Source organism: Saccopteryx leptura, chromosome 3, assembly GCF_036850995.1.
Source record: "Saccopteryx leptura isolate mSacLep1 chromosome 3, mSacLep1_pri_phased_curated, whole genome shotgun sequence".
Taxonomy (NCBI): Eukaryota; Metazoa; Chordata; class Mammalia; order Chiroptera; family Emballonuridae; genus Saccopteryx; species Saccopteryx leptura.
In genome coordinates, this window is record NC_089505.1 from 288,197,842 (window position 1) to 288,219,610 (window position 21,769).

A 21,769-nucleotide genomic window follows, 5' to 3' on the forward strand; every position below is an offset into this window, starting at 1 on the left:
CCAAGGCGGCTACTAGGTTGGAGACGTCTGTCCACCTAGCGCAAAGCCTGGAGAAACCTACGAAAGAAAGCCAACTCCCCTAAAGCAGTTTCTCCCACCCCAAACAAGAAACACACAAGGCCAGGGCATCTTTCCCTACAAAAAAAAAGTTTATTACAGTTAACACATAAATGGGAAATGGTACTAGTCCACTTCTGGAGTGTGACACTCCAGCATTGTGCAATGTTCCATCTTCCTTCCAACCACGGTCTGGGCCATGAAGAGGATCCTCTGGCCAGTCTGTTTAGGAAGCAAATCTTCCCGGCTGGACTAAGATAGATTGGGATGATCTTTAGGTCAGTAGGAAGACATATGTAGTTCATGAAGCCTTGGCTTTTCGGCGTTGGGTCCCCCAAAGCAGAATGGAGATAGATAATGTTGTGGATCCCAGAATTCCGAAGAACATAAGCATCGAGAAAGAGCCCTGAGAATAAAAGATTAAAAAAAACTCATATAGTGTTACACCAAGGGCTGCATCGTAACACCCAGTTCTTTCCTAGTATACCTAACCCCTCATTCAGGGAAATTCTCTTAGTTTACTTCACGAGGTAATTTGCATCAGCTCCTGGTCTTAAGGCTCTTCTTTCTGAGAGGTGTTTGCTCTATGCATTTCTCTTATCCCTAATTAGAAGGCCTAATTCCTCACCTGGCGCATACACTTGTAGCCGTGAAATCCATCAGCACAAATACACTGCAAAAGACCTGGACCATCATGCACACAAGATCCATTCTCAGGACATATTTCTGGGAGTCAGAGAGAAACAGAGAACATCACTGGATCCTATTAATATGTTTCTCAAATATCTGCTTCAATTTAGATTCAATTATTTCTACGTCAAAGGAGAAGATTACAATAATCAGAACATGATAATAATATAAAATGTATTATTTTGCAATGATTTTATAGAGAGGAGAGAGAAACATCAATTTGTGCATGCATCAGTTGACTTTTGTATGTGCCCTGACCAGGGACTGAATCTACAACCTTGGTGTATCAGGATGACACTCTAACCAAATGAGCTATCCCATCAGGGATAAAATATATTTTAAGACCTTTTTTTTTTAAGGGGTTAGAGCAGGCTTAGTCAACCTTTTTATACCCACCACCCACTTTTGTATCTCTGTTAGTAGTAAAATTTTCTAACTGCCCACCGGTTCCACAGTAATGGTGATTTATAAAGTAGGAAAGTAACTTTACTTTATAAAATTTATAAAGCAGAGTTACAGCAAGTTAAAGCATATAATAATAATTACTTACCAAGTACTTTATGTCAGATTTTCGCTAAGTTTGGCAGAATAAATCTTTATAAAACAACTTACTATAGTTAAATCTATCTTCTCATTTATACTTTGGTTGCTCTGCTACCGCCCACCATGAAAGCTGGAACGTCTACTAGTGGGCGGGAGGGACCAGGTTGACTACCACTGGGTTAGAGCCTCAGAATCCCAAACAAAAGAAATATAAGCAATTTTACTGTCTTTTTTACCTAGTGGGGAAAATACAAAGAAGGAAAAGCAGTTCCAAAAGGCTGGAGGTGAGATAGCATACCTATGTCTCCAGTGCTATTGCAAACGTCCCTTTGCCCTTGGCAGGTTTGGTTGTCTCTATAAAAGGTGACAGTATTCCAGGCATTAATGCCTCCAGGACAGTTGACATCTGTTGGTAGTATTCTGAACACAACACAGGCAGTCTTAATATGCAACCCAAAGTTGCTGAGCTCACAGCACTGCCCCTCTTAGATTCTCTTCCCAACCCCATAACCTAACTCACAGGGTCTGGAGCTGGGTAAAGCCATGGAAGTTGTTGGCCAAGTCATCCTTGAGGGGGTTTGCTTGTAGGTCTCTATAAAAAGCATATACTGTTAGCACTGTGCTTTATTTATTATTATTATTATTTTTTATTTATTCATTTTAGAGAGGAGGGGGAGAGAGAGAGAGAGAGAAGAGGGAGGAGCAGGAAGCATCAACTCCCATATGTGCCTTGACCAGGCAAGCCAGGCAAGCCAGGTTTTGAACCAGCAACCTCAGTGTTTCCAGGTTGACGCTTTATCCACTGTGCCACCACAGGTCAGGCAGCACTGTGCTTTAGGAAAACATCCTATTGAATACTTCCATTCACATATCTTCCTAGACTGGTATTCCAGTTCTCATTCTGAGTTAAGTTTAGAAATCAATATCCAAACATCTTTTTAGGAGTCTATCCTGAAAGACTTTACCAACAACCCTTTGCCACAGTCACTTTTTGGTATGGAAGATTATGGACCACTTACATGATAACAGCAGTATGTGCTTGAGGAAAGTCTGGACCTGGGTCCTTCAGAGAACAGTTCTGGAGATCCAGCCTGAGGAAATAAGGTCATCAGCATAAACACGTGTCTCTCCTCTTTATCCACTATAGACTAATACAACCCCTTTTCTGCTAACATTCTGCTCACAAAAAGTAGGGGATATTTTATAGCTGCATATTCATTTTGAAATATCCCCTAATTTTTGTGAGCAGTATATTAGTTGAACACAGATATGTTCAAGGCCACAAACTAGGTGCTATAGATGTTTTATTACTGCATCCAATTCAGTCACCATTAGCTAGCTACATGTAGCTATTTAAATTAATTTAAATTAAAAAAACCTCAGTCTTTCATTTGCACTAGCCACATTTCAAGTGTTCAGTAACCACTAACATGTGGTTAACAGCTACTGGACTGGAGATTACAGATAGAAAATGTTTCCATCATGGAAAGTTCATTGTATCTGTGCATATATTGGAAGAAATACGTTTGTCTGGATTAGTAAATCTCACATTAAGGTGTGATTCTCAGATCCACAAAGGACCTTCAAATGGAAAAAAAATCAAATCACATAAATGAAAGTTCTTCCAAGTACATTTCTACCACAGATTGGCTGTAAACTACTGAATATTAATAAGGACCATACCACATTATTTTCTTCAATATCTAATGCTGGCTAATCTTTATTTTACAAATATTTACTGAGTGTCTACTAACTGCAAAAATTTGTGGAGTATAAAAAAATCCTTTCAGGCCTTGGCCAGAAATCTTGGTTGGTTAGAGCACTGGCCCAAAGTGCAGAGGTGGCTGGTTTGATCCCCAGTCAGGGCACATACAGGAACAGACCGCTATTACTGTCTCTTTCTCTCTCTCTCTCCCTTCCTCTCTAAAAATCAATAATGAAAAAATTTTTAAAAAATCCTTTCAGGACACTCTCACGTCTGGGAGCACACCCACATCTTTCTTTCCTCTCATGCATGCACTTTCTAAACTATAAGGGTCCCCATGAGACTTGCAACTGGGGGAGCAATGGGCAGCAGCAGCTCATTTCAGGCTAACCCCCTGAACCTGTCTCCAAGGCCCCTTCTTTTCCTGACTTTCCAGTGAGCCAACAGCCCCACCCAGGCTCAATTCTTTCTTATAACATTTCCAGAGAGCCAAAGCAGCCCCGCCTAGACTCTCTCCTGTTGCTGCTTCTATCCTAAGCCCGCCCTTCTTTCACTGTCCCCAGTTTTAATAAACGTACTCTCAAAAACAAAACAAAACACCCTTATTATTTTAGCTTTCAAACAGCTTACAATGTAGTTAGAAACAAGATGATCACCAACAATAAAAACAATATAGACACTAAATTATAATACTGAAGAAACCACCGGACAGTATATGAATAAATTTGAATGGTACAGACATTAAGGATTTAGTGAAAATAAAATATATTACTCTGACAGAAAATGATTTGACTTTGGGTGATGGGCACATGACACAATCAACAGTTCAAATGCTACAGAAATGTTTGCCTGAAACCTATGTACCCCATAGATTAATGTCACCCCATTAGATTTAATTTCCTAAATAAAATTATTATAAAGAAAATATTACTCTGGTATTTAATAGTAGGAAGAATTAACAAAAGATGTTGGAATTAAAGAATAAATATGTCTTAATTTGGTGAAGGAAGGCAATTTTAGGTAAGAGAGGTCTGAACATAGAAACAAAGGTACTGTACTTTTGGAGGTAGGCTGAAGCCAGACTTTCATGAAGGGTTTGAGTGGACAAATAATTGGAAATCTAATTTTAAAGCCAGAGAGTGATAATGGAAAAAATTTGTTTTCAGAAAGTTTAACAGAGAAGTATTTAGGGAGATTAGGGAAAGAGAAAAATGGAAGCATAACATGATATTTTGAGTTTGAAGTGAAGGTGCCCTCAAGAGGAAATGTTAATAGAAAGCTAGAGGTATCTGCTTGGACAAGGATCAAAGGATACTAAAAAAGATCTAGTTTTTGGAGACACCTGCATGGTGGTTACAAGGGAAACTATAAGAATTAGGTGGATTCTCCAGAGTGTAAAGGGAGAAAATTCAGGGACCAACTGCATAAGGAGACAGGAAGAGAAATTTGCCTCGAAAACAAACATGAATTAATCAGAAAGGGGAAAAAGAACACATTTTAGTATAATGTATTGGAGGCTATCAGGGGTCATTTCATGGAGTTACACAGTAAATAATCCAAAGACTTGATAATAAACAAACAAAACAAAGCTCTCTTTAAAACAAAGCCATAAAAGCCTTTAAAATAAAACAGGCAAAAGTTAAGATTTGTATGTACTTTCAACCAGGAAGAACCACAGCATTGTTTACCTAGCCCAAAATGCTAAAACAGATTTAAAAGTCTAAAAATCATGGTTGAGATGCTTCCAAAATAGGAACAAATATTTATCCAAAAGCCAATTAAGCAAGCCTTAATGAATCTGAGTCGGGAGCTCTTTTCCACTATCCAGGGATGCCTTCTCCTCTCTCACCCCAGGATGGTGCCCTTCTGATTCAGGCAGCAGCGGGCGTGCACCATTAGCCCTGGTGTCTGCTTACAATAAAGGGCCACTTCTGACAAATTTCGCATACTCCCTGGGCAATAGATGCATATCTGCAGAAGAGAGAAAACTATTAGAGGACTCCAGAAAAAAGAGCCAAGAAAAGAACAAACAGCGATCAAGAGTTAACTGCCAGTACATCTCTCCAGAATGCCTCTAACACGAGGAAGGGAAGTGTCCTACCTCCACATCAGGTTTGACTAGGAGCCGCATTTCTTCCCAGGCGCTAAATCAGCGCACTCGAGACTTCCTGCACTAGACTAACCCAGGGAAGGCCTTCATCTTTGCAGATCCCTATCCGAACACATTTATTATGTCCTCTCCAGTGACTTCTCGACCTGGCAGTTCCGGTTTAGCCAGGTGTAAATGAAATGCAGGTACACAAAGAACTCATCAAGCAGTACAGAAGGTATAGTCCTGTCCCCGCACTATATACATTTGTGTGTGGCGAGCCTGCAGAAGAGCCAAAGGGCTCATCGGTAGAAAGAACTTAAAGTTATTCAAAAATTAAGGAGCGAGGTCAGAGCTCAAGGGATGTCAGGCAGGGCGAGGACGCTGGGAAACCTACGCAGAGTGAGTAATCGTGGGCCCGGCCGATGGGCCATGGCTGGGGAGGCCTCAAGAACCAAACCAGAGCTGCGGGCGGGCTGGGGAGAGCAGAGAGCGCGCGAGTGCGACAGCCAGCTGGCCCAGCACCTCTGCCTCGGTCCAACCGCTAACTTGCTTCTGTACCTCGGGTAGCGCCAGAACCCTTTCCACGCTCAGAGCGAGGAGCAGAGCCGCAGCCCACGGGAGCGGAATCGAAGGACAGTCAGCATCGTGAGGGGACATTTTTCCGCTCCCTTCGTCTTTCTCTGCAGCTCGCGAGACTTGTGCACGTGGCTCCGCCTCTCAGGGGGCGTGGACTAGTAGTGAGGCCGGTCTGCGGCGCTGGGGGTAAAAGGTTTTTGCTGCTCTGGAGGTCACGTCTCTTCTCCCGGCGTCCCAGTCCTCGTTAGGGGAAACTGACTTCTCCCAGTGTAGCGAAGCCCTTCCCGCCGCCGTTCTTTCAGCCCCGCATTCCTTGCACCCGGACGCCAAGGTCGCCGCTCCACAGCCTACCTGAGCTACTCCAGCGGCCCTCAGTAATCATGGCGGGGCGGGCAGGGGGCGGGGCCCCGCTGTCACCCGGTCCACGTGCTGGGGGCCCGGCTCTTCCGCGGCGGCGGGACCCAAGCGTGGAGACCCGGCAGGTGGGACGGACCGGGGCTAAATGGAAGGCTGTGGGCCGGTACCCAGAGGCTCTGGAGAGCTGCGTCAGAACCAGGAGGGAGGGACAAAGAGGAGAGGGGCGGTGTGAGCTCGTCCCCGGTTAGGAGGCCCGAGAAAACCTCAGGTGCGGGCGGCGAGGTGATAGTGCTCTTTACGTCGCCTGTGGAAAGAAGGTGGGACAGCCAGAAAGTAGAGCGAGTAGGAGTAAGAGAAGAGTGAAGGGCGAAGGGCACACCCGGGCGGAAAGAGAGAAGCCTGGGGATGCCTCGGGCACCTTGTTCCCCTCACCACAGTCCGAAGAGCACGCAGCGTCCGGTGCCCTGGCGACGACGTAGGGGCGTGGTATGTGCTTTCCTAACTCCTCACCTCTTTTGCCTTCCCAGAAAAAGGGAGCGATGCTGATCCTAGGAAGAACGACGGGACATTCTTAGCCCTGCCTGAGCTGCAGAGGTAAGGAGAAGGCGAGCGTGGCCCCAGGGTGGCCCCCGTCCTTGACCCAGAGGTGCAGGGTGGCGATGGTGCGGACCTGCCCGGAGGAACTGAGTATTAAGGCCTTAGAAATTAAAATTAGCAGTAAAATTTTAAATTAGCGTTACGTTTTCAATTAAAATTAGCGTTTTAGTGGGGGTCTCGCAAAATCTCGCAAAGCCTTTCCGACCTTGAGGAATTCTAGGCACAAGGCCAGATTATGAAGGAATCTTTCGGGGACGTTGGGTCTTGCTGTGGCCCCCTTCCGTTTGTAGGAGTCTAAGCAGTCCAGTGCAGTTTGTGGCTGAAGGGTGGTGGGACAGTCTCTCTCTTGTCTTAGGCATTTGTGCCCTGGGGGTTAACAGTGTTAAAGAAACAGCTCAGCTCATACTTTCGGCTCATGTCTCTCTGAGAGATACAAGCCTATAGGATATAGGTCAGTGTAGAGTTTTTATTTTTATTTATTTATTTATTATTATTTTTTATTACAGGGACAGAGTCAGAGAGAGGGATAGACAAGGACAGACAGACAGGAATGGAGAGATGAGAAGCATCAATCATTAGTTTTTCGTTGCGCGTTGCAACACCTTAGTTGTTCATTGATTGCTTTCTCATATGTGCCTTGACTGTGGGCCTTCAGCAGACCGAGTAACCCCTTGCTCAAGCCAGCTACCTTGGGTCCAAGCTGGTGAGCTCTGCTCAAACCAGATGAGCCCACACTCAAGCTGGCGACCTCGGGGTCTCAAACCTGGGTCTTCTGCATCCCAGTTCACCGCTCTATCCACTGCGCCACCACCTGGTCAGGCAGTGTAGAGTTTTTAGAAAGCCACTCTCCTGTTCTTGGAATCGTGTCTGAGGAAAGCTTTGTTACTGGGTCAGATTTTTCCTTGCTTTATCTCTCTTCAGCCTGTTCTTGGAATCGTGTCTGAGGAAAGCTTTGTTACTGGGTCAGATTTTTCCTTGCTTTATCTCTCTTCAGCTATGTAGGAGGAGGGTTCTCCGCAGCTCATGTGAATAGATGTGATTCTGTCATGTAGCCCTGCCAGTTTATCCCAGCAGTCTTTGGTTCTGTGTTCTAGTTTATGATGGAATTTTTCTTTCTTCAACTTCTTACCTATCCATATCACTAACCCTTTGTCACTCACTACATGTGCTTATTTGCACACAGCAGCTATTTCTTACTTCCCATTATCTTTGTCATAGCAGTAAAAATTTGCTAGAGGAGTGAAAAAACTTGAGATGTTGCAGTGTACATGTGAGGTTCGGGTCCAGAGTCCCTTACCAAAAGCCTATATAGGCTGAGGCTTTTCATCTTTTCGCTGCTGATGCTACTAGGAAGAACGATGGGACCTTCTTAGCCTGCCTGAGCTAGGGAGGTAAGGGGAAGGTGAGCCGCTAGGGTCTCAGCCCATCTGTGCACAGATGCACAAATAAATCTCTTAGAAGCTCATCAGGCCTTGCGTTTCTCCTTTGTAACAGTACAAAGGCCCAGGGAATGTTTAGGTTCAACTAGAGTGGCCTACTGGGAACATTGTTCTCATTACTGACATTTGTAACATGTGATCCAAGAGTTGCCAGCTTTCATTTTTCTCTCCTCATTGGCCCTAGGAGGTTCAGAGTTCAGGTTTCATCTGTGTGAGGCCATATCATTCCCGTCAGGCAACATCTGCCCAAGAACACAGTATGAGAGAGCCAGAAGACATCCAGGCTAATCTTTCTCCTAGTGGGCAAACTCAGAAGATATAGTTTGTAATGATCTGTGTGTAGATTAGTTGAAATCTAAACTTTATTCCATGAATGAATGACCACAGTTAATATTCTGCTTATGTCTTGGTTCTGGGAATAGTAAGGATGAGGCCCTTGGTGAATAACCTGGTATACCTGCAGATAGTAACGTTTCCTCCATGTTTTGTGTCGTGCTGTGTAACCTTAAGCAAATTATTTAATATCTCTAAATCTCAGTTTCCTAGAGAGTGTTCGTGTAAAGTGAATGACCTTGGACATGTTTATGTTTTATTTTCTTTTTTTTAAAATAAGATTAGCTGATGACTAATCCTGTTTTTCTGTTTTGTTTTTTCAGAGACAGAGAGAGTCAGAGAGAGGGATAGATAGGGACAGACAGACAGGAACGGAGAGAGATGAGAAGCATCAATCATTAGTTTTTTGTTGCGACACCTTAGTTGTTCATCGATTGCTTTCTCATATGTGCCTTGACCGTGGGGCTACAGCAGACCAAGTAACCCCTTGCTCTAGCCAGCGACCTTGGGTCCAAGCTGGTGAGCTTTGCTCAAACCAGATGAGTCCACACTCAAGCTGGCGACCTCGGGGTCTCAAACCTGGGTCTTTTGCATCCCAGTCTGACGCTTTATCCACTGAGCCACCGCCTGGTCAGGCTGTTTTGTTTTCTTTATTAAAGACTTTTACTTATTGATTTTACAGAGAGAGAGTAGAGGTAGTGGGGGGGTGAGGGGGTAAGGAGGAATGAGAAATATCAACTCATAGATATTTCACTTTAGTTGTTCATTGATGGCTTGTCATATGTGCTTTGACTGGGCAAGCCCAGGGTTTCAAGCTGGTGACCTCAGCCTTCTAGGTCAATGCTCTATCCTTTGCACCACCACAGGCCAGGCTGAGACATGGTGTTTTAGAGTAATAGCCATGGGTTATGTTTTCATTTATTTTAATTATTATTTTTCATTATTTAATATTATTGTTATTACTAATGCCTGTAAAGTACATAGCATGCTGCTGGGTTACATAGCAGGTGTTCAAAAACTTAACTGTCATCATGTTAGGCTATCTAAATTCTTGGTATTCTTTGGTATTTTTTTCTTCATGCCAGTAAGTACCCTAGGGCAGTGATTTTTAAACAGTGTGCCACAAGAATTTTTAAAACATGTAATACCTGACTATTTAGTCAGGGCACTGACCTCTTTTCTCTTAGATTGTCAAAAAAAAAAAAAATTACAACAGCCAACACAATAACAGCCACCTTGTGTGAATGAATCAAAATTGTGCCCTTTTTTGTCAGATTGGCAAAAAAAAATTTTTTTATTGTGCCGCAGAATTTTGGTGATTAGTTTTATATGTGCCATGAGATGGTAAGTGTTGAAAATCACTGCCCTGGGGATAGTCTCTAAAGATAGTATGGTATAAATGGAGAGTCATGAATGGGGAAGTCATTAGACCTGGGTTCTAATCTAGCCTCTGACAATGATCAGGTCTGTGGTTTTGCAAAGATCAATAAATTATCTAAGCCTCAGTCTCAGTGTCTTTGTAAATGAGGGTGGTGTCTTAGTAATCTCTTAAGATTCTTTTAAAATTTGAAATACTATAATCCTATCCTTGTTCTAAGGATAATGGCATATTTGAGGATTAGTATTTCTTGTGCAGGAGTCAGAAAAGCAACTTTTCCATCTTCTCTCAGCCCCTCCTTTTCAATTCCCTCTAGCAGAAGGTGCCAAGTGTGATTTAGAGTGAAAGCCTAATCCATCTAGGAATGTTGTTGACTTTGAGCTCCATGCTCCCCATTCTGGAGCTGGAGTTTGGGGGCCATAGGGTGATAGGCCATTTGGATCACAGCAATTGGTTCCTTGAAGGGGCCAGAACAAATAGCTACTGAGTTTCACCCTGCCCCCAATTCCTGATCTCTCTGTAACCACTTATCGAGCCAGACCCTCAGTCTCTGCCCAGCTCCAGATGCACACAGCTTCTCCAGGCAGCTCAGCCTCAGAACAGGATCACATCTCTAGGTAAGGTATTTGCCCCACCAGGATAGGATCCCTCTCCCTGGCCATTCTCCTTGCCCCAGCTCCCTGGCTGGTTTCCTTCTGTAATTGTTAACTCTGGACCCCTGACTCCAGCATGTTGCTCTCTTACTTTTTTTTTTCAGTCCCACAAGAAGCCATAACTTGATTAATGATTGAAACAGTACAAATTTCAGACCAAGCTGCAGTTACTTTTTTGAAACAACAAAAGTTCCTGGTTTTTAGTGGCTACATTTTTAAAAATTATCAGGGTGACAATGGTTAACAAAATTATACAGGTATCAGGTTTACAGTTCTTTTGTGTAGATGGTTACATTGTGAATTCCATAATAGCATTTATAATATCATTATTGCTGTTCCTCTGGGCTTTCACTGCCTTTGCTCTTGACAGATTTGCTTGTGACATGACCAGTTCTATGTCCTGAACTTTCACACCTATTTCATCAACCTCTTCTTCACTTTCCTCTGTATAGTTGGAGTCTGTCTGTTTTCTTGAATGTTTGAAACAACTTCACCTTGAACCTTGAATTTCTCAGCAGCTATTAGCTGTACTTGCTGAGATAAATTCTTGGTCTTGGCTTCCCCAAAAACTACATAGCGCCTGACCTGTGGTGGCACAGTGGATAGAGCATTGACTTGGAATGCTGAGGTTGCCAGTTCAAAACCCTGGGCTTGCCCAGTCAAGGCACATACAACAAGCAATCAATGAACAACTAAAATGAAGCAACTATAAGTTGATATTTCTTGTTCTCCACCCTCCTCTCTCTGTAAAATCAATAAATAAAATCTTAAAAAGAAAGGGAGAGGAAAGCGAGCTGATGGGCAAAACAGCCAGTCTGTTTAAATGGATGATTTCCTTTCCTTTAAAAAAAAAAAAGGCTATATAGGTATTTGAAACTGGGCTCTTGTAGACATCTGGTTTTGTTATGACAAAGAGGATATTCTTAGATTTCTGGATAGTAACCTAGTAACCACTGTAACCTGTCAAAGACCCAGTTTGGGCATAGCATTCTGTGCCTTCTTTTCACTTAGGCTCTATTTTGCTTTACTGACTGGTTTCATTGATTTCAGCTGCTGCAACCAGCTGGGATTTTTGTGGTGGCCTGGGTGGAATCCTGTTCTTTGAGCTCTGTTACTGATTCATCCCTGTCAGGTTCTGTTCCAGACCCTGCCTCAGCCCGGTGTTGTGGCAACTCCTGCTCTGTAGCAGGGACGGTTTCTGTGGTTTCACTGGGCATTTTGTGTGAAGCCAGTGTGAAGCCACAGAAGCTCTTCTTACTTTGGAATCCCACCCCTCTTCCCAGATCTGCTATTCACTGTGGTGTTACAGGTCTAGTGGCTGAGAGATAGGTGGAAGGGCTTATCTAGTAATGCTGGGGAGAACAGTGGCTGATGTGGTTGCGCCTGGAATGGAGTTTGGGGCTGTTGTGGAGGTGATCTCTTTAAGAGTCACTGCTGAGTAGGGCTGCTCTTGGCAACATGAAACTGGGAGGTAGGAACCAAGGCCAGGGGGAATAGAGACCATGCTGTTATTAGTCTCCATTTCTTCTTCCCCACTGGGCTATGGCGCCAGGTTGGGCTCTGCTGGTTTAGTGTATTGTAGTGACTGGGTCTGTGCCTGCAAGTGGGGGCAGGGAAATCTGAGAAGAAACACGGGCTAGAGTTGATTTTTAGGTGGAGACCTAAAAAGAAATATAAGAATCTTCTTAGGTCTCCACCTAAATCACGGGTGGAGACCTAAGAAGATTCTTATATTTCACAGCTATGCATGCTCAAGCATATACTATGCATGGACAAGCATACTGCTCACAAAAATTAGGGGATATTTTGCCCTGGCCGGTTGGCTCAGCGGTAGAGCATCGGCCTAGCGTGCGGAGGACCCGGGTTCGATTCCCGGCCAGGGCACACAGGAGAAGCGCCCATTTGCTTCTCCACCCCTCCGCCGCGCTTTCCTCTCTGTCTCTCTCTTCCCCTCCCGCAGCCTAGGCTCCATTGGAGCAAAGATGGCCCGGGCGCTGGGGATGGCTCTGTGGCCTCTGCCCCAGGCGCTAGAGTGGCTCTGGTCGCAACATGGCGACGCCCAGGATGGGCAGAGCACCGCCCCCTGGTGGGCAGAGCTTCGCCCCATGGTGGGCGTGCCGGGTGGATCCGGGTCGGGCACATGCGGGAGTCTGTCTGACTGTCTCTCCCTGTTTCCAGCTTCAGAAAAATGAAAAAAAATAAATAAATAAATAAATAAAAATTAGGGGATATTTCAAAATGAATAAATGAAATATCCCCTAATTTTTGTGAGCAGTATAGTTGTCTCCTGGCTATCTCACAGTGCTGCTTTCTCCCTCCTTTTTCCTCTACCACATCCATACTAGGACTTTCAGACTTTGAGGGTCTGCCACTGAACTGGCTCATCCAAATTTGGTGGTATGGGATGCACTGGTGAGTGGCCCAGAAGGCAGGACAGACCTGATTAGAAGCATATTCCTTTTCAGGTCACCCTGAACAGTGTCACCTGGTGGAGACACAGTATCACTACCTGGTTGCAGCCAAGAATCCAGGAGCAGCAAGTGGCTACAGGTCATAGACACAGTGAGGCCATGAGTGTGGGGGTGACAACCTCCGCTCCTCTCCCCCCAACCTCAGACACGAGTGGGGTAATATCCGCCTTCTCCCTTGTGGACTATGTGGTCTTTGTCCTGCTGCTGGTTCTCTCCCTTGCCATTGGGCTCTACCATGCCTTTCGTGGCTGGGGCCGGCATACTGTTAGTGAGCTGCTGATGGCGGACCGGAAAATGAATTGCCTTCCCGTGGCGCTGTCCCTGCTGGCCACCTTCCAGTCAGCTGTGGCCATCCTGGGTGTGCCGTCCGAGATCTACAAATCTGGGACCCAGTATTGGTTCCTGGGCTGCTCCTATTTCCTGGGGCTGCTGATCCCTGCGCACATCTTCATCCCTGTCTTCTACCGCCTGCATCTCACCAGTGCTTATGAGGTAAGCGGGAGGGAGGGAGGGGCACACTGGGCCCTGAGGCCCAGGGATGGGGGTGGGGACCTCCTCCTTCTAAGGAGGTCTGGGCCCCCAGCTTACCTCTGCCTAGTGAGAGTGACAGGGACCACATCGTGTGTTTATAGGTTCTTCTCACATGAGGCCAAAGGTGCCATGCTGAGTGGGGCCCAGAGAGGATATGAATTGGATATTCCCTCATGTTCCGGACCTCTTGAGGGAAATTAAATGTGTGCATCATGGGGAGTGGAGTGGGGAGGAATACCTTTATTTATTTATTTGTTTATTTTTTTAATACTACCTAGTATCTGGAACTCCGATTCAATAAAACTGTGCGGGTTTGTGGAACCATGACCTTCATCTTTCAGATGGTAAGTGGAATAAGGCTAGAAATGAGCCTGAGGCTTGCTAGGGGGACCCGAACTCAGGCCTGCTGAGGCACTGAGAGCCTTCCCTGCTCTCAAACTGACAGGATTAACATTTCTATTAGGGGCAGAGCCCCAGAGGCATCCAGCTTCCCATTCCTTCCAGTTCCTACACAGGCGCTATAAGCCAGTGTTACTACAGTGGCAGTAAGCATTTGGAAGAAGGGAGAGGGAGGTGAGCCGAGGTGAAAGGAGCCATTGGAGATATTAGAGTTGAAGTCCGTCGTTCTTCCTCTCTCTGCCCACCCTCATCGCCTCTTCCCCTCACATTTTCTTTTCCATACCCAACAGGTGATCTACATGGGGGTTGTGCTCTATGCACCGTCACTGGCTCTTAATGCAGGTGAGGAGTCACAGCCTCTGGATCCCAGCCCCATTAGGCTGGGAAAGCACCTTAGGGAGGGGCAGGTAGAGGAGTGTGCAGAAGAGAATCTGACCTTGGCCTTGGAATGATTTCACTGCATGGGTCCTTGGCTGGTCTCCACTAGACATGGAAGCAGGCTTGCTTCACTTCACTTGGAAGCTAATCAAACGTTACTGTGCCCCATCTGAATTGGTTAACTATCACCTTTTGTTGGAGTTCTGGGAACATTTTTTTTTTCCACTGTGGTGAATGATTTATTTCATCTTTTTTTTTTTTTTTTTTTTTTAATTTTTTATTTTTCTGAAGTTGGAAACGGGAAGGCAGTCAAACATACTCCCGCATGCACCCGACCGGGATCCACCCGGCATGCCCACCAGGGGGCGATGCTCTGCCCATCCTGGCGTTGGTCTGTTGCAACCAAAGCCATTCCAGTGCCCGAGGCAGAGGCCACAGAGCCATCCCCAGCGCCTGGGTCAACTTTGCTCCAATGGAGCTTCGGTTGCAGGAGGGGAAGAGAGAGACAGAGAGGAAGGAGAGGGGGAGGGGTGGAGAAGCAGATGGGCGCTTCTCCTGTGTGCCCTGGCCGGGAATCAAACCCAGGACTCCTGCACACCAGGCCGATGCTCTACCACTGAGCCAACTGGCCAGGGCCTATTTCATCTTTAATGAGCAAATGCTTCATGTTTTGCCAGGACTTCTCTGGTTTCCTTGATGGGAAATCCTCTTCCAGAGACAGAAATGTGACTTTTATCTCTTTACAGTGACTGGCTTTGATCTGTGGCTCTCAGTGCTGACTCTAGGCATTGTGTGTACCATCTACACTGCTCTGGTAAGTACAGTAAGTCTTAGGGGAGGGAGGAAAAGATGAAGTGAGGAGGGAAAATGGGGAGAAAAGGCAAAGGAGGGATGAATGAGATAAGATAGGAGGGGATGAGACTGACCAGGCGGTGGCGCAGTGGATAGAGCATCGGACTGGGACACGGAGGACCCAAGTTTGAGACCATGAGGTCATCAGCTTGAGCGCGGGCTCATCTGGTTTGAGCAAAGCTCACCAGCTTGGATCCAAGGTCACTGGCTTGAGCAAGGGGTTACTTGGTCTGCTGTAGCCCCACGATGAAGGCACATATGAGAAAGCAATCAATGAACAACTAAGGTGTCACAACGAAAAACTGATGATTGATGCTTCTCATCTTTTTCCATTCTTACCTGTCTGTTCCTATCTATCCCTCTCTCTGACTCTTTCTCTGTCTCTGTTAAAAAAAAAAAAAAAAAAAAAAAAAAGGAGGGGATGAGATAAAAATATAGGTGAGAGGGTGGGATGAAACTCTAGGGTGGAATGAAGATGGGATGGGATTTTGGTGGGGGAGGGGATATAGGAGAGGGGCTGGTATATGACAGGGCTGAAATGATATCAACAGGATCTCAGTAATTATGCCCCTGGTAGCAATATAGTACCCGTGCTGGTAGTGTGGTGTCCTCACTGGTGGGTGGTTTTGAAGACATTTGTGTCAGGCATGCTCTTTTTTCTTACAGGGTGGGCTGAAGGCAGTCATCTGGACAGATGTGTTCCAGACACTGGTCATGTTCCTAGGGCAGCTAGCGGTTATCATTGTGGGGTCGGCCAAAGTGGGCGGCTTGGGGCGTGTGTGGGACTTGGCTTCCCAACAGGGCCGTATTTCTGGGATCGAGTAAGTATACCCCCTCCCCTGGCTGGGGTCTCTAGTGCCTGGGAGCTGAGGGTTGTAGTAAGCAGAGGGCAAGCTGTGGGAAATGTAGGTGTAGCACTGAGATGGGTGGAAGCCGGCACTGCAGGGATGGAGGCTGATTACAGGGGTCTGGCTGGTGGTTAAGGAGGCTCAGGATGTGTTTAGTACCTGGAATAAGGCTGTGGCTTGGACGAATGGAGCCCTTCCTCCGACTTGCTACGTTATCTCTTGAGTTCACCCAGTTCTTGACTTCAGTAGCTCCTTAGCCATCGCAATGGTGTTTCTGCTCCTTGCTGACCCCAGTTGTAGGAGAGTGAGGAAGGCTGAATCTCTCTGGGGCTATGGCACAGTGACCAGATGGCATTTATTGCAGGCTAAATCCAGACCCTTTTGAGCGGCACACTTTCTGGACCTTGGCCTTCGGTGGTGTCTTCATGATGCTCTCCTTGTATGGGGTGAACCAGGCTCAGGTGCAGCGCTACCTCAGCTCCCGCACGGAGAAGGCTGCTGTACTGTGAGTACAGGGACGGAGACTGGGCAGCAATGGCTTGGGGAAGAGAGTGGGCCCCAGTTCCATGGAGGAAGTTTGGGTGGGGGCAGGATGTCAGAGCACATCACCCCTTTGGGTCAGGATGTGAGTCTCTTTCTGGGGCTCCAGGACCTGCTTGAGGGTAGCTGTGAAGCCCCTCTCCCCTTGACCCTGGACTCTCTTGCAGCTCCTGCTATGCAGTCTTCCCTTGTCAGCAGGTGGTACTTTGCATGGGTTGCCTCATTGGCCTGGTCATGTTTGCCTACCACAAAGAGCATCCCGGGAGCATTCCGGCTCAGGCAGCCCCTGACCAGGTGAGAAAGCCTTTTTGGCCCTTTTCTGTGCCCAAGAGGGGTCAACCTGGGCCCCTCAAGAGGAGCATCTGTGTGGCTTCAGAAAAACTCCCACCCTGGGCAGCAAGTGAGTTTCAGTTCTTTTCCACTCTGGGATTCTATTGATCTAGATATGAGGACCCCAGCTCCCAGCATCCTCCTCCTGATGCCCCAGACTAGCAGGGGCACCTGCAGGGGGGCTCCCCACACATCTCGCTCTGGGGCGGGGCTCCCTCTCAGGAGAGCTGTGTACTTCTGCTCTGCCTGCAGTTCGTCCTGTATTTTGTGATGGATCTCCTGAGAGGCCTGCCAGGCCTGCCTGGGCTCTTTGTCGCCTGCCTCTTCAGTGGCTCCCTCAGGTACCTTTGACTATTTCATAACCTCAGTCTTGCTTCCTTTTCTGGTGAGGGATTCTTCTTTTACAATACCTGGGGTTGATCTACTGAGCAAAACGTACCCCACTCAGAAAAGGATAAGTGTCCTTACCTGCCAGCCTCTTCTCTGGCTGCCACCTGTGAGCAAGTTTTCCAATGAGTCCGTGTTAGTGTTGCCTCTCTGAGTGCAGCTTGTCTTTCTTTTGCTCCCTTCAGCACCATATCCTCTGCTTTTAATTCATTGGCAACCGTTACGATGGAAGACCTGATTCGACCCAGGTTCCCTCAGTTCACAGAAGTCCAAGCTACCATGCTTTCCAGAATCCTCGGTGGGATTATGCGTTCTCATCTCTTCAGTCATGTTTTTTCTAAGATACTCCTTACGTACTGTTGTCAGTCTGCTTCAAAGGACCGGCTTAAGCCTGGGCTCAGCACTTGCTGCTTGCCGAATTAAGCACACAACCTGGTCTACAGCTCAGGGCGCTTTCGGGTGTGTGTGGGTGGGGGGCTCTGAGTCAGTAGGAGTGAGGACAGGGTGGGAGGGATCTGGAGCGGGGGCATGCGGTAATTGCCCTGTTTCCAGGGACACAGAGCTAGTGGTTGGCTGGGGAAGGAGCTTTGCCCTACTTCCCCCTCCTATTTTAGTGTGTTAACTCACATCTTGTTTCCTCCCTTTTTCCCCAGCCTTTGGCTATGGGCTACTTTGTCTGGGAATGGCCTATATTTCCTCCCAGATGGGACCAGTGCTGCAGGTAATTGTGGAGGAAAGAAAGCAATTTTTAGGGGAGGAAAAGGAACAGATTGAAATTGGAAACTGAGGAAGACAGCTATTGTGATGGGAATGACATAGGGGCAGGCCTCAGAAATTGCCCTTTGATGGAAAACCTTTAGCTGCCAAAGCCCCATTATTATTCTGGAATATTTTTGACTCGGCGACATTTAAGGATCAGCCTCAGCGGAGAGCCCAAAGCACTTTGCTCTCCCTATCCTTGCCCGCTGGAATCCTGCACTGTGATGGTTCCAGATAGAAGAGATGGGCAGACGGTCCTGAAAAGAGGGCTCTGGGCAATGTCAGTGTGGCCAGGGGTGCTGGGCCTGAGTGTTCTTTCCCGACCCTGTTCCCACAGGCAGCAATCAGCATCTTTGGCATGGTTGGGGGGCCGCTGCTCGGACTCTTCTGTCTTGGGATGTTCTTTCCTTGTGCCAACCCTCCTGTAAGTGACCCATCTGGCTCCACAGTCACGTGCAGTGATGAACCTTGGAGAAGACTTGGCAGAGCTCTTACCATGAGTGCTGGGAACTGGTGTGAAGGTTTGGTCGGGCTGGCATTGTAACAGGAGAGTGTGCATGTCTTTGGGCAGGGTGCCATTGTGGGCCTGTTGGCTGGCCTAACCATGGCCTTCTGGATCGGCATTGGAAGCATAGTGACCAGAATGGGCTCCGGCATGGCACCCTCACACTTCAATGAGTCCAGCTTTTCCCAGTCCAGTAATCTGTCTGCTGTCACATTGACCACACTGACTTCGACAACCCTCTCCAGGTAGGTTGGACCCCACTTTTTCTTCTTGGGGAGAACAGCTCACTTTTGAGTGCTTTCCCATGGGCCTCATTAAGGAATGGGCCACCAGATGCCTCAGGGAAATGTTGGGTGTTAGATTCCAAGACTGTGCAGATGGGTGGAACCAGGTGGCCAAGGAATACCCTGTCAACGGATTGTCCTCACCCCTCTGCTCTCCCCAGGCCCACAGGGCTGCAGCGGCTCTATTCCCTGTCGTACTTATGGTACAGTGCTCACAACTCCACCACAGTCATTGTGGTGGGCCTGATTGTCAGTCTCCTCACCGGTGAGAGGGTGTGGAATGGTCACAGAAGCAGGGCGGGCTGAGGGAGGGTGCTCAGGGAATCTGGACTCCGGTTGAATTGGCCCTACCCTCTGGGCTCTTGGTATGTGTTAGTTTCTCGGTTGAGCTTCAGGAGGTGGGCAGGGCTGGGGGCCAAGAGCCCCAAGAACAGAGGGCTAGCTGGGAGGTACACAGGTCACACAGTGAGACTCAGGTGTCTCGACTTCCAGGGAGAATGCGGGGCCGGACCCTGAACCCTCGGACCATTTACCCAGTGTTGCCAAGACTCCTGGCCTTCCTGCCCATGTCCTGTCAGAAGCGACTTCACTGCAGAGGCTACAGCCAGGTAACACCCACGTTGTCCAGACTGCCCCCTTCCTTCCCTTCCCAGAGACCCCGGACCTTACGGGTTCCCTTCCATCCCTTTGCTTTCTCCCCCACCCAGCACCTCTTCCTCTGATTACTGCCTGAGCTGGACCATCCTGCAGCAGCTGAGCCGGCTCCTTCCCATGGGAGCGTGGGCGTGGGGGGGCGGAAGGGTCTGAGCGCACAGAGGCCACAGTGTGCTGGCCTTTCCTCCTTTCCCCCTCGTGCTGCCCTCCCTTCCAGCTGGGGTCAGAGCCGGGTCTTTGACCTTTCATGCATGAGTTCCTTCCCCAGCCCTCTGCTTCCTGTTCACCCTGCCTTGGGCCCTGGCTCTGTGTGTCCCCAGGACCTCAGTGTGGACAGCACGATGTTTCCAGAGAAGATGAGTAATGGGATGCTGAAGGGCAGCAGAGACAAGGAGGCCACGGCAGGGCCGGAAGAAGGCCCAGTCCACCAGGGGAGCAGCCCCACCTTCATCCTCCAGGAGACCTCGCTGTGATCAGGAACCAGCCTGAGTCTGCCCTGTGGTACAGAGATGAGCTACTTGATGTGTTCTGCACAGGAATGGATGACCAGATGACTTAGCCCACACCAAAGGACCTTGTTCTTAGGGGCCTGTGCTGCGGTAGAAGCTGTCACATCATGGGAAGTATGAGGTTGAGACAGGTGTTTGCCAGAAAACTGGATAGAAATGAATCCTCTGGGAAAAGGATAAAAGATAACGGCTTCTGACTCAACTTGACGAAGCTCCTTTGATGAAGTGGATGGAAACTGCAGTGCAGGTTACAGTTGCCATAGGGCCTTATCTGGCAACCTTGATCAGATTGATCACCATAAACTGGCTGTTGCTTCCCTTGTGCTCCCATCTAAGCGCAGATTCTGCCAGCCACAAAGGGCCCTGTGACTACTTTCAGGTTGTGGCACCCAGGCCCCTCTTATTCTCATTTGTCTACCTCCATTCTTGAGAGGGAGGTTTGCTGTTCCTGGGAGATGTCTCAGAATAGACAGGTACATTTACCGCTTTTGTGTGGAGTAGGGGAAGCTTTCCACCTCACTGCCCCCCAGCCCCACCTTTAATGGGCATTTGGGGCGGGGGCAGATACTGACCTAAGAAACTAGGGCATGACCACGTCCACTGTGGATGTTCATCTGACTCCTGAGCCACGTCACCCTAGTATATTATCATTTATGTTCCTGTTTCCTTTTGGAGTTTCTTCCCCACATATCTTTGTTCCTAGGGAATAAAAACTACAATTGAACCTAAAATCTGGGCTCCTGGACTGTCTGCAGCAGCTCCTGTCCACCTCAGTCCCACCCCTGGAGAGGCTAGGAGCCCTCATTTCCCATGCATAGATCATGGGCTGAAGTGAAGCAAAGGGGACTAGCTCTGGTTCCATGAGGCTTCAAGTCATATCCCTGCCATGTCTGCAGGGGATAGCATTGTGCCCATCATGGTGGAAGATGCATTCTCTCTCCCCTCGCAGCTTCTCATCCCCTGTGGCTCAGTGTGTCCCCTGTGAAACCCCAGAGCCAAGAAGCTGAAAGGGGAGAGAGGGTGCATCTCCTCCCCTGTGGTTCTGAGATTTTCACTTTTGGAGCTAGAGGAAGAATACTGCTGTTTGGCTTTAAAAATAGAACATTCAGTGCCCTGGCCGGTTGGCTCAGTGGTAGAGCGTCGGCCTGGCGTGCAGGAGTCCTGGGTTTGATTCCCGGCCAGGGCACACAGGAGAAGCACCCATCTGCTCTCCACCCCTCCCCTTCTCCTTCCTCTCTGTCTCTCTCTTCCCCTCCTGCAGCCAAGGCTCCATTGGAGCAAAGTTGGCCTGGGCGCTGAGGATGGCTCTATGGCCTCTGTCTCAGGCGCTAGAATGGCTCTGGTTGCAACAGAGCAACGCCCCAGATGGGCAGAGCATCGCCCCCTGGTGGGCATGCCGGGTGGATCCTGGTTGGACGCATGCGGGAGTGTCTGACTGCCTCCCTGTTTCCAACTTCAGGAAAAAAAAAAAAATAGAACATTCAAGGTGAACTTTTATGGTCTGTGAAGAACACTACTCATTCTTACCCACATATACCTGGTCTCTATCTCCTGCTTGGCCCCATCCAGCTACCCAGAAGCAAGTCTGCACAAGCTCTGGAGGCCCCTCTGGAGAGACCTGGTCCCAGGCAGCTCTGTTGACAGTCCCAGAAAATGCCATTAACTCCCCTGAACTCTGCCTTCCTCCTGACAGCCTCCCCCCACACGACTACCTAGGGGCTGAGGGGGCATGCTTCTGGCTACCCACCCTACCCCACTGAGCTTCCCATGTTCTAGACCTAACTGGATTCACATTTGTTAAATTTTTTTTTTTTATTGGGCTCACCAGCTTGAGCCCAAGGTTGCTGGCTTGAGCAAAGGGTTACTCAGTCTGCTGAAGGCCCGTGGTCAAGGCACGTATGA

At 47.9% G+C, this 21,769-nt stretch overlaps 2 protein-coding genes and 1 pseudogene across 11 annotated transcripts; 1 reads left to right on the forward strand and 2 right to left on the reverse strand.

The window, feature by feature from the left end:
• Positions 1–128: 128 nt before the first annotated feature.
• ATRAID (all-trans retinoic acid induced differentiation factor) lies at positions 129–6,131 on the reverse strand. Of its 3 annotated transcripts, none has more exons than XM_066378673.1 (7): positions 6,015–6,131; positions 4,845–4,966; positions 2,310–2,381; positions 1,811–1,882; positions 1,589–1,710; positions 686–783; positions 129–463 (listed from the first exon to the last, which is right to left on the reverse strand). In XM_066378673.1, exons 2-7 carry the CDS (start codon positions 4,940–4,942, stop codon positions 359–361), a joined length of 567 nt encoding a protein of 188 aa, XP_066234770.1. In that variant the 5' UTR covers positions 4,943–4,966; positions 6,015–6,131; the 3' UTR covers positions 129–358. The 3 variants fall into 3 exon arrangements, with proteins under 3 accessions (XP_066234770.1, XP_066234769.1, XP_066234768.1); XM_066378672.1 differs by lacking the exon at positions 6,015–6,131 and adding an exon at positions 5,646–5,766 and having other exon boundaries at positions 1,589–1,644; XM_066378671.1 differs by lacking the exon at positions 6,015–6,131 and adding an exon at positions 5,646–5,766.
• On the forward strand, positions 5,105–20,596 carry SLC5A6 (solute carrier family 5 member 6). 8 transcript variants are annotated; one of them, XM_066378668.1, is made up of 17 exons: positions 5,105–5,486; positions 6,548–6,614; positions 12,886–13,383; positions 13,701–13,766; positions 14,112–14,163; positions 14,946–15,013; positions 15,718–15,872; positions 16,264–16,404; positions 16,607–16,733; positions 17,022–17,110; positions 17,342–17,454; positions 17,810–17,877; positions 18,253–18,339; positions 18,487–18,665; positions 18,866–18,969; positions 19,197–19,312; positions 19,679–20,596. In XM_066378668.1, the coding sequence occupies exons 3-17, from the start codon at positions 12,991–12,993 to the stop codon at positions 19,829–19,831; spliced, it is 1,911 nt and encodes a 636-aa protein (XP_066234765.1). In that variant the 5' UTR covers positions 5,105–5,486; positions 6,548–6,614; positions 12,886–12,990; the 3' UTR covers positions 19,832–20,596. The 8 variants fall into 8 exon arrangements, with proteins under 8 accessions (XP_066234765.1, XP_066234763.1, XP_066234762.1 ...); XM_066378666.1 differs by lacking the exon at positions 5,105–5,486 and adding an exon at positions 5,860–5,994; XM_066378665.1 differs by lacking the exon at positions 5,105–5,486 and adding an exon at positions 5,901–6,037.
• Positions 10,710–11,637, reverse strand: LOC136397958 (nascent polypeptide-associated complex subunit alpha-like; annotated as a pseudogene).
• Positions 20,597–21,769: the final 1,173 nt, after the last annotated feature.

Coding starts and splice junctions, on each gene's coding strand:
- ATRAID (XM_066378671.1), bottom strand. CDS start 5,744: ATGTCCCCTCACGATGCTGACTGTCCTTCGATTCCGCTCCCGTGGGCT. Junction 2,382..4,844: donor CAGAAGGGCACCATCCTGGG/GTGAGAGAGGAG, acceptor TTATTTCCTCAG/GCTGGATCTCCAGAACTGTT. Junction 1,883..2,309: donor GCACATACTGCTGTTATCAT/GTAAGTGGTCCA, acceptor TGCTTTTTATAG/AGACCTACAAGCAAACCCCC.
- SLC5A6 (XM_066378668.1), top strand. CDS start 12,991: ATGAGTGTGGGGGTGACAACCTCCGCTCCTCTCCCCCCAACCTCAGAC. Junction 14,164..14,945: donor GTCACTGGCTCTTAATGCAG/GTGAGGAGTCAC, acceptor ATCTCTTTACAG/TGACTGGCTTTGATCTGTGG. Junction 18,970..19,196: donor GATTGTCAGTCTCCTCACCG/GTGAGAGGGTGT, acceptor CTCGACTTCCAG/GGAGAATGCGGGGCCGGACC.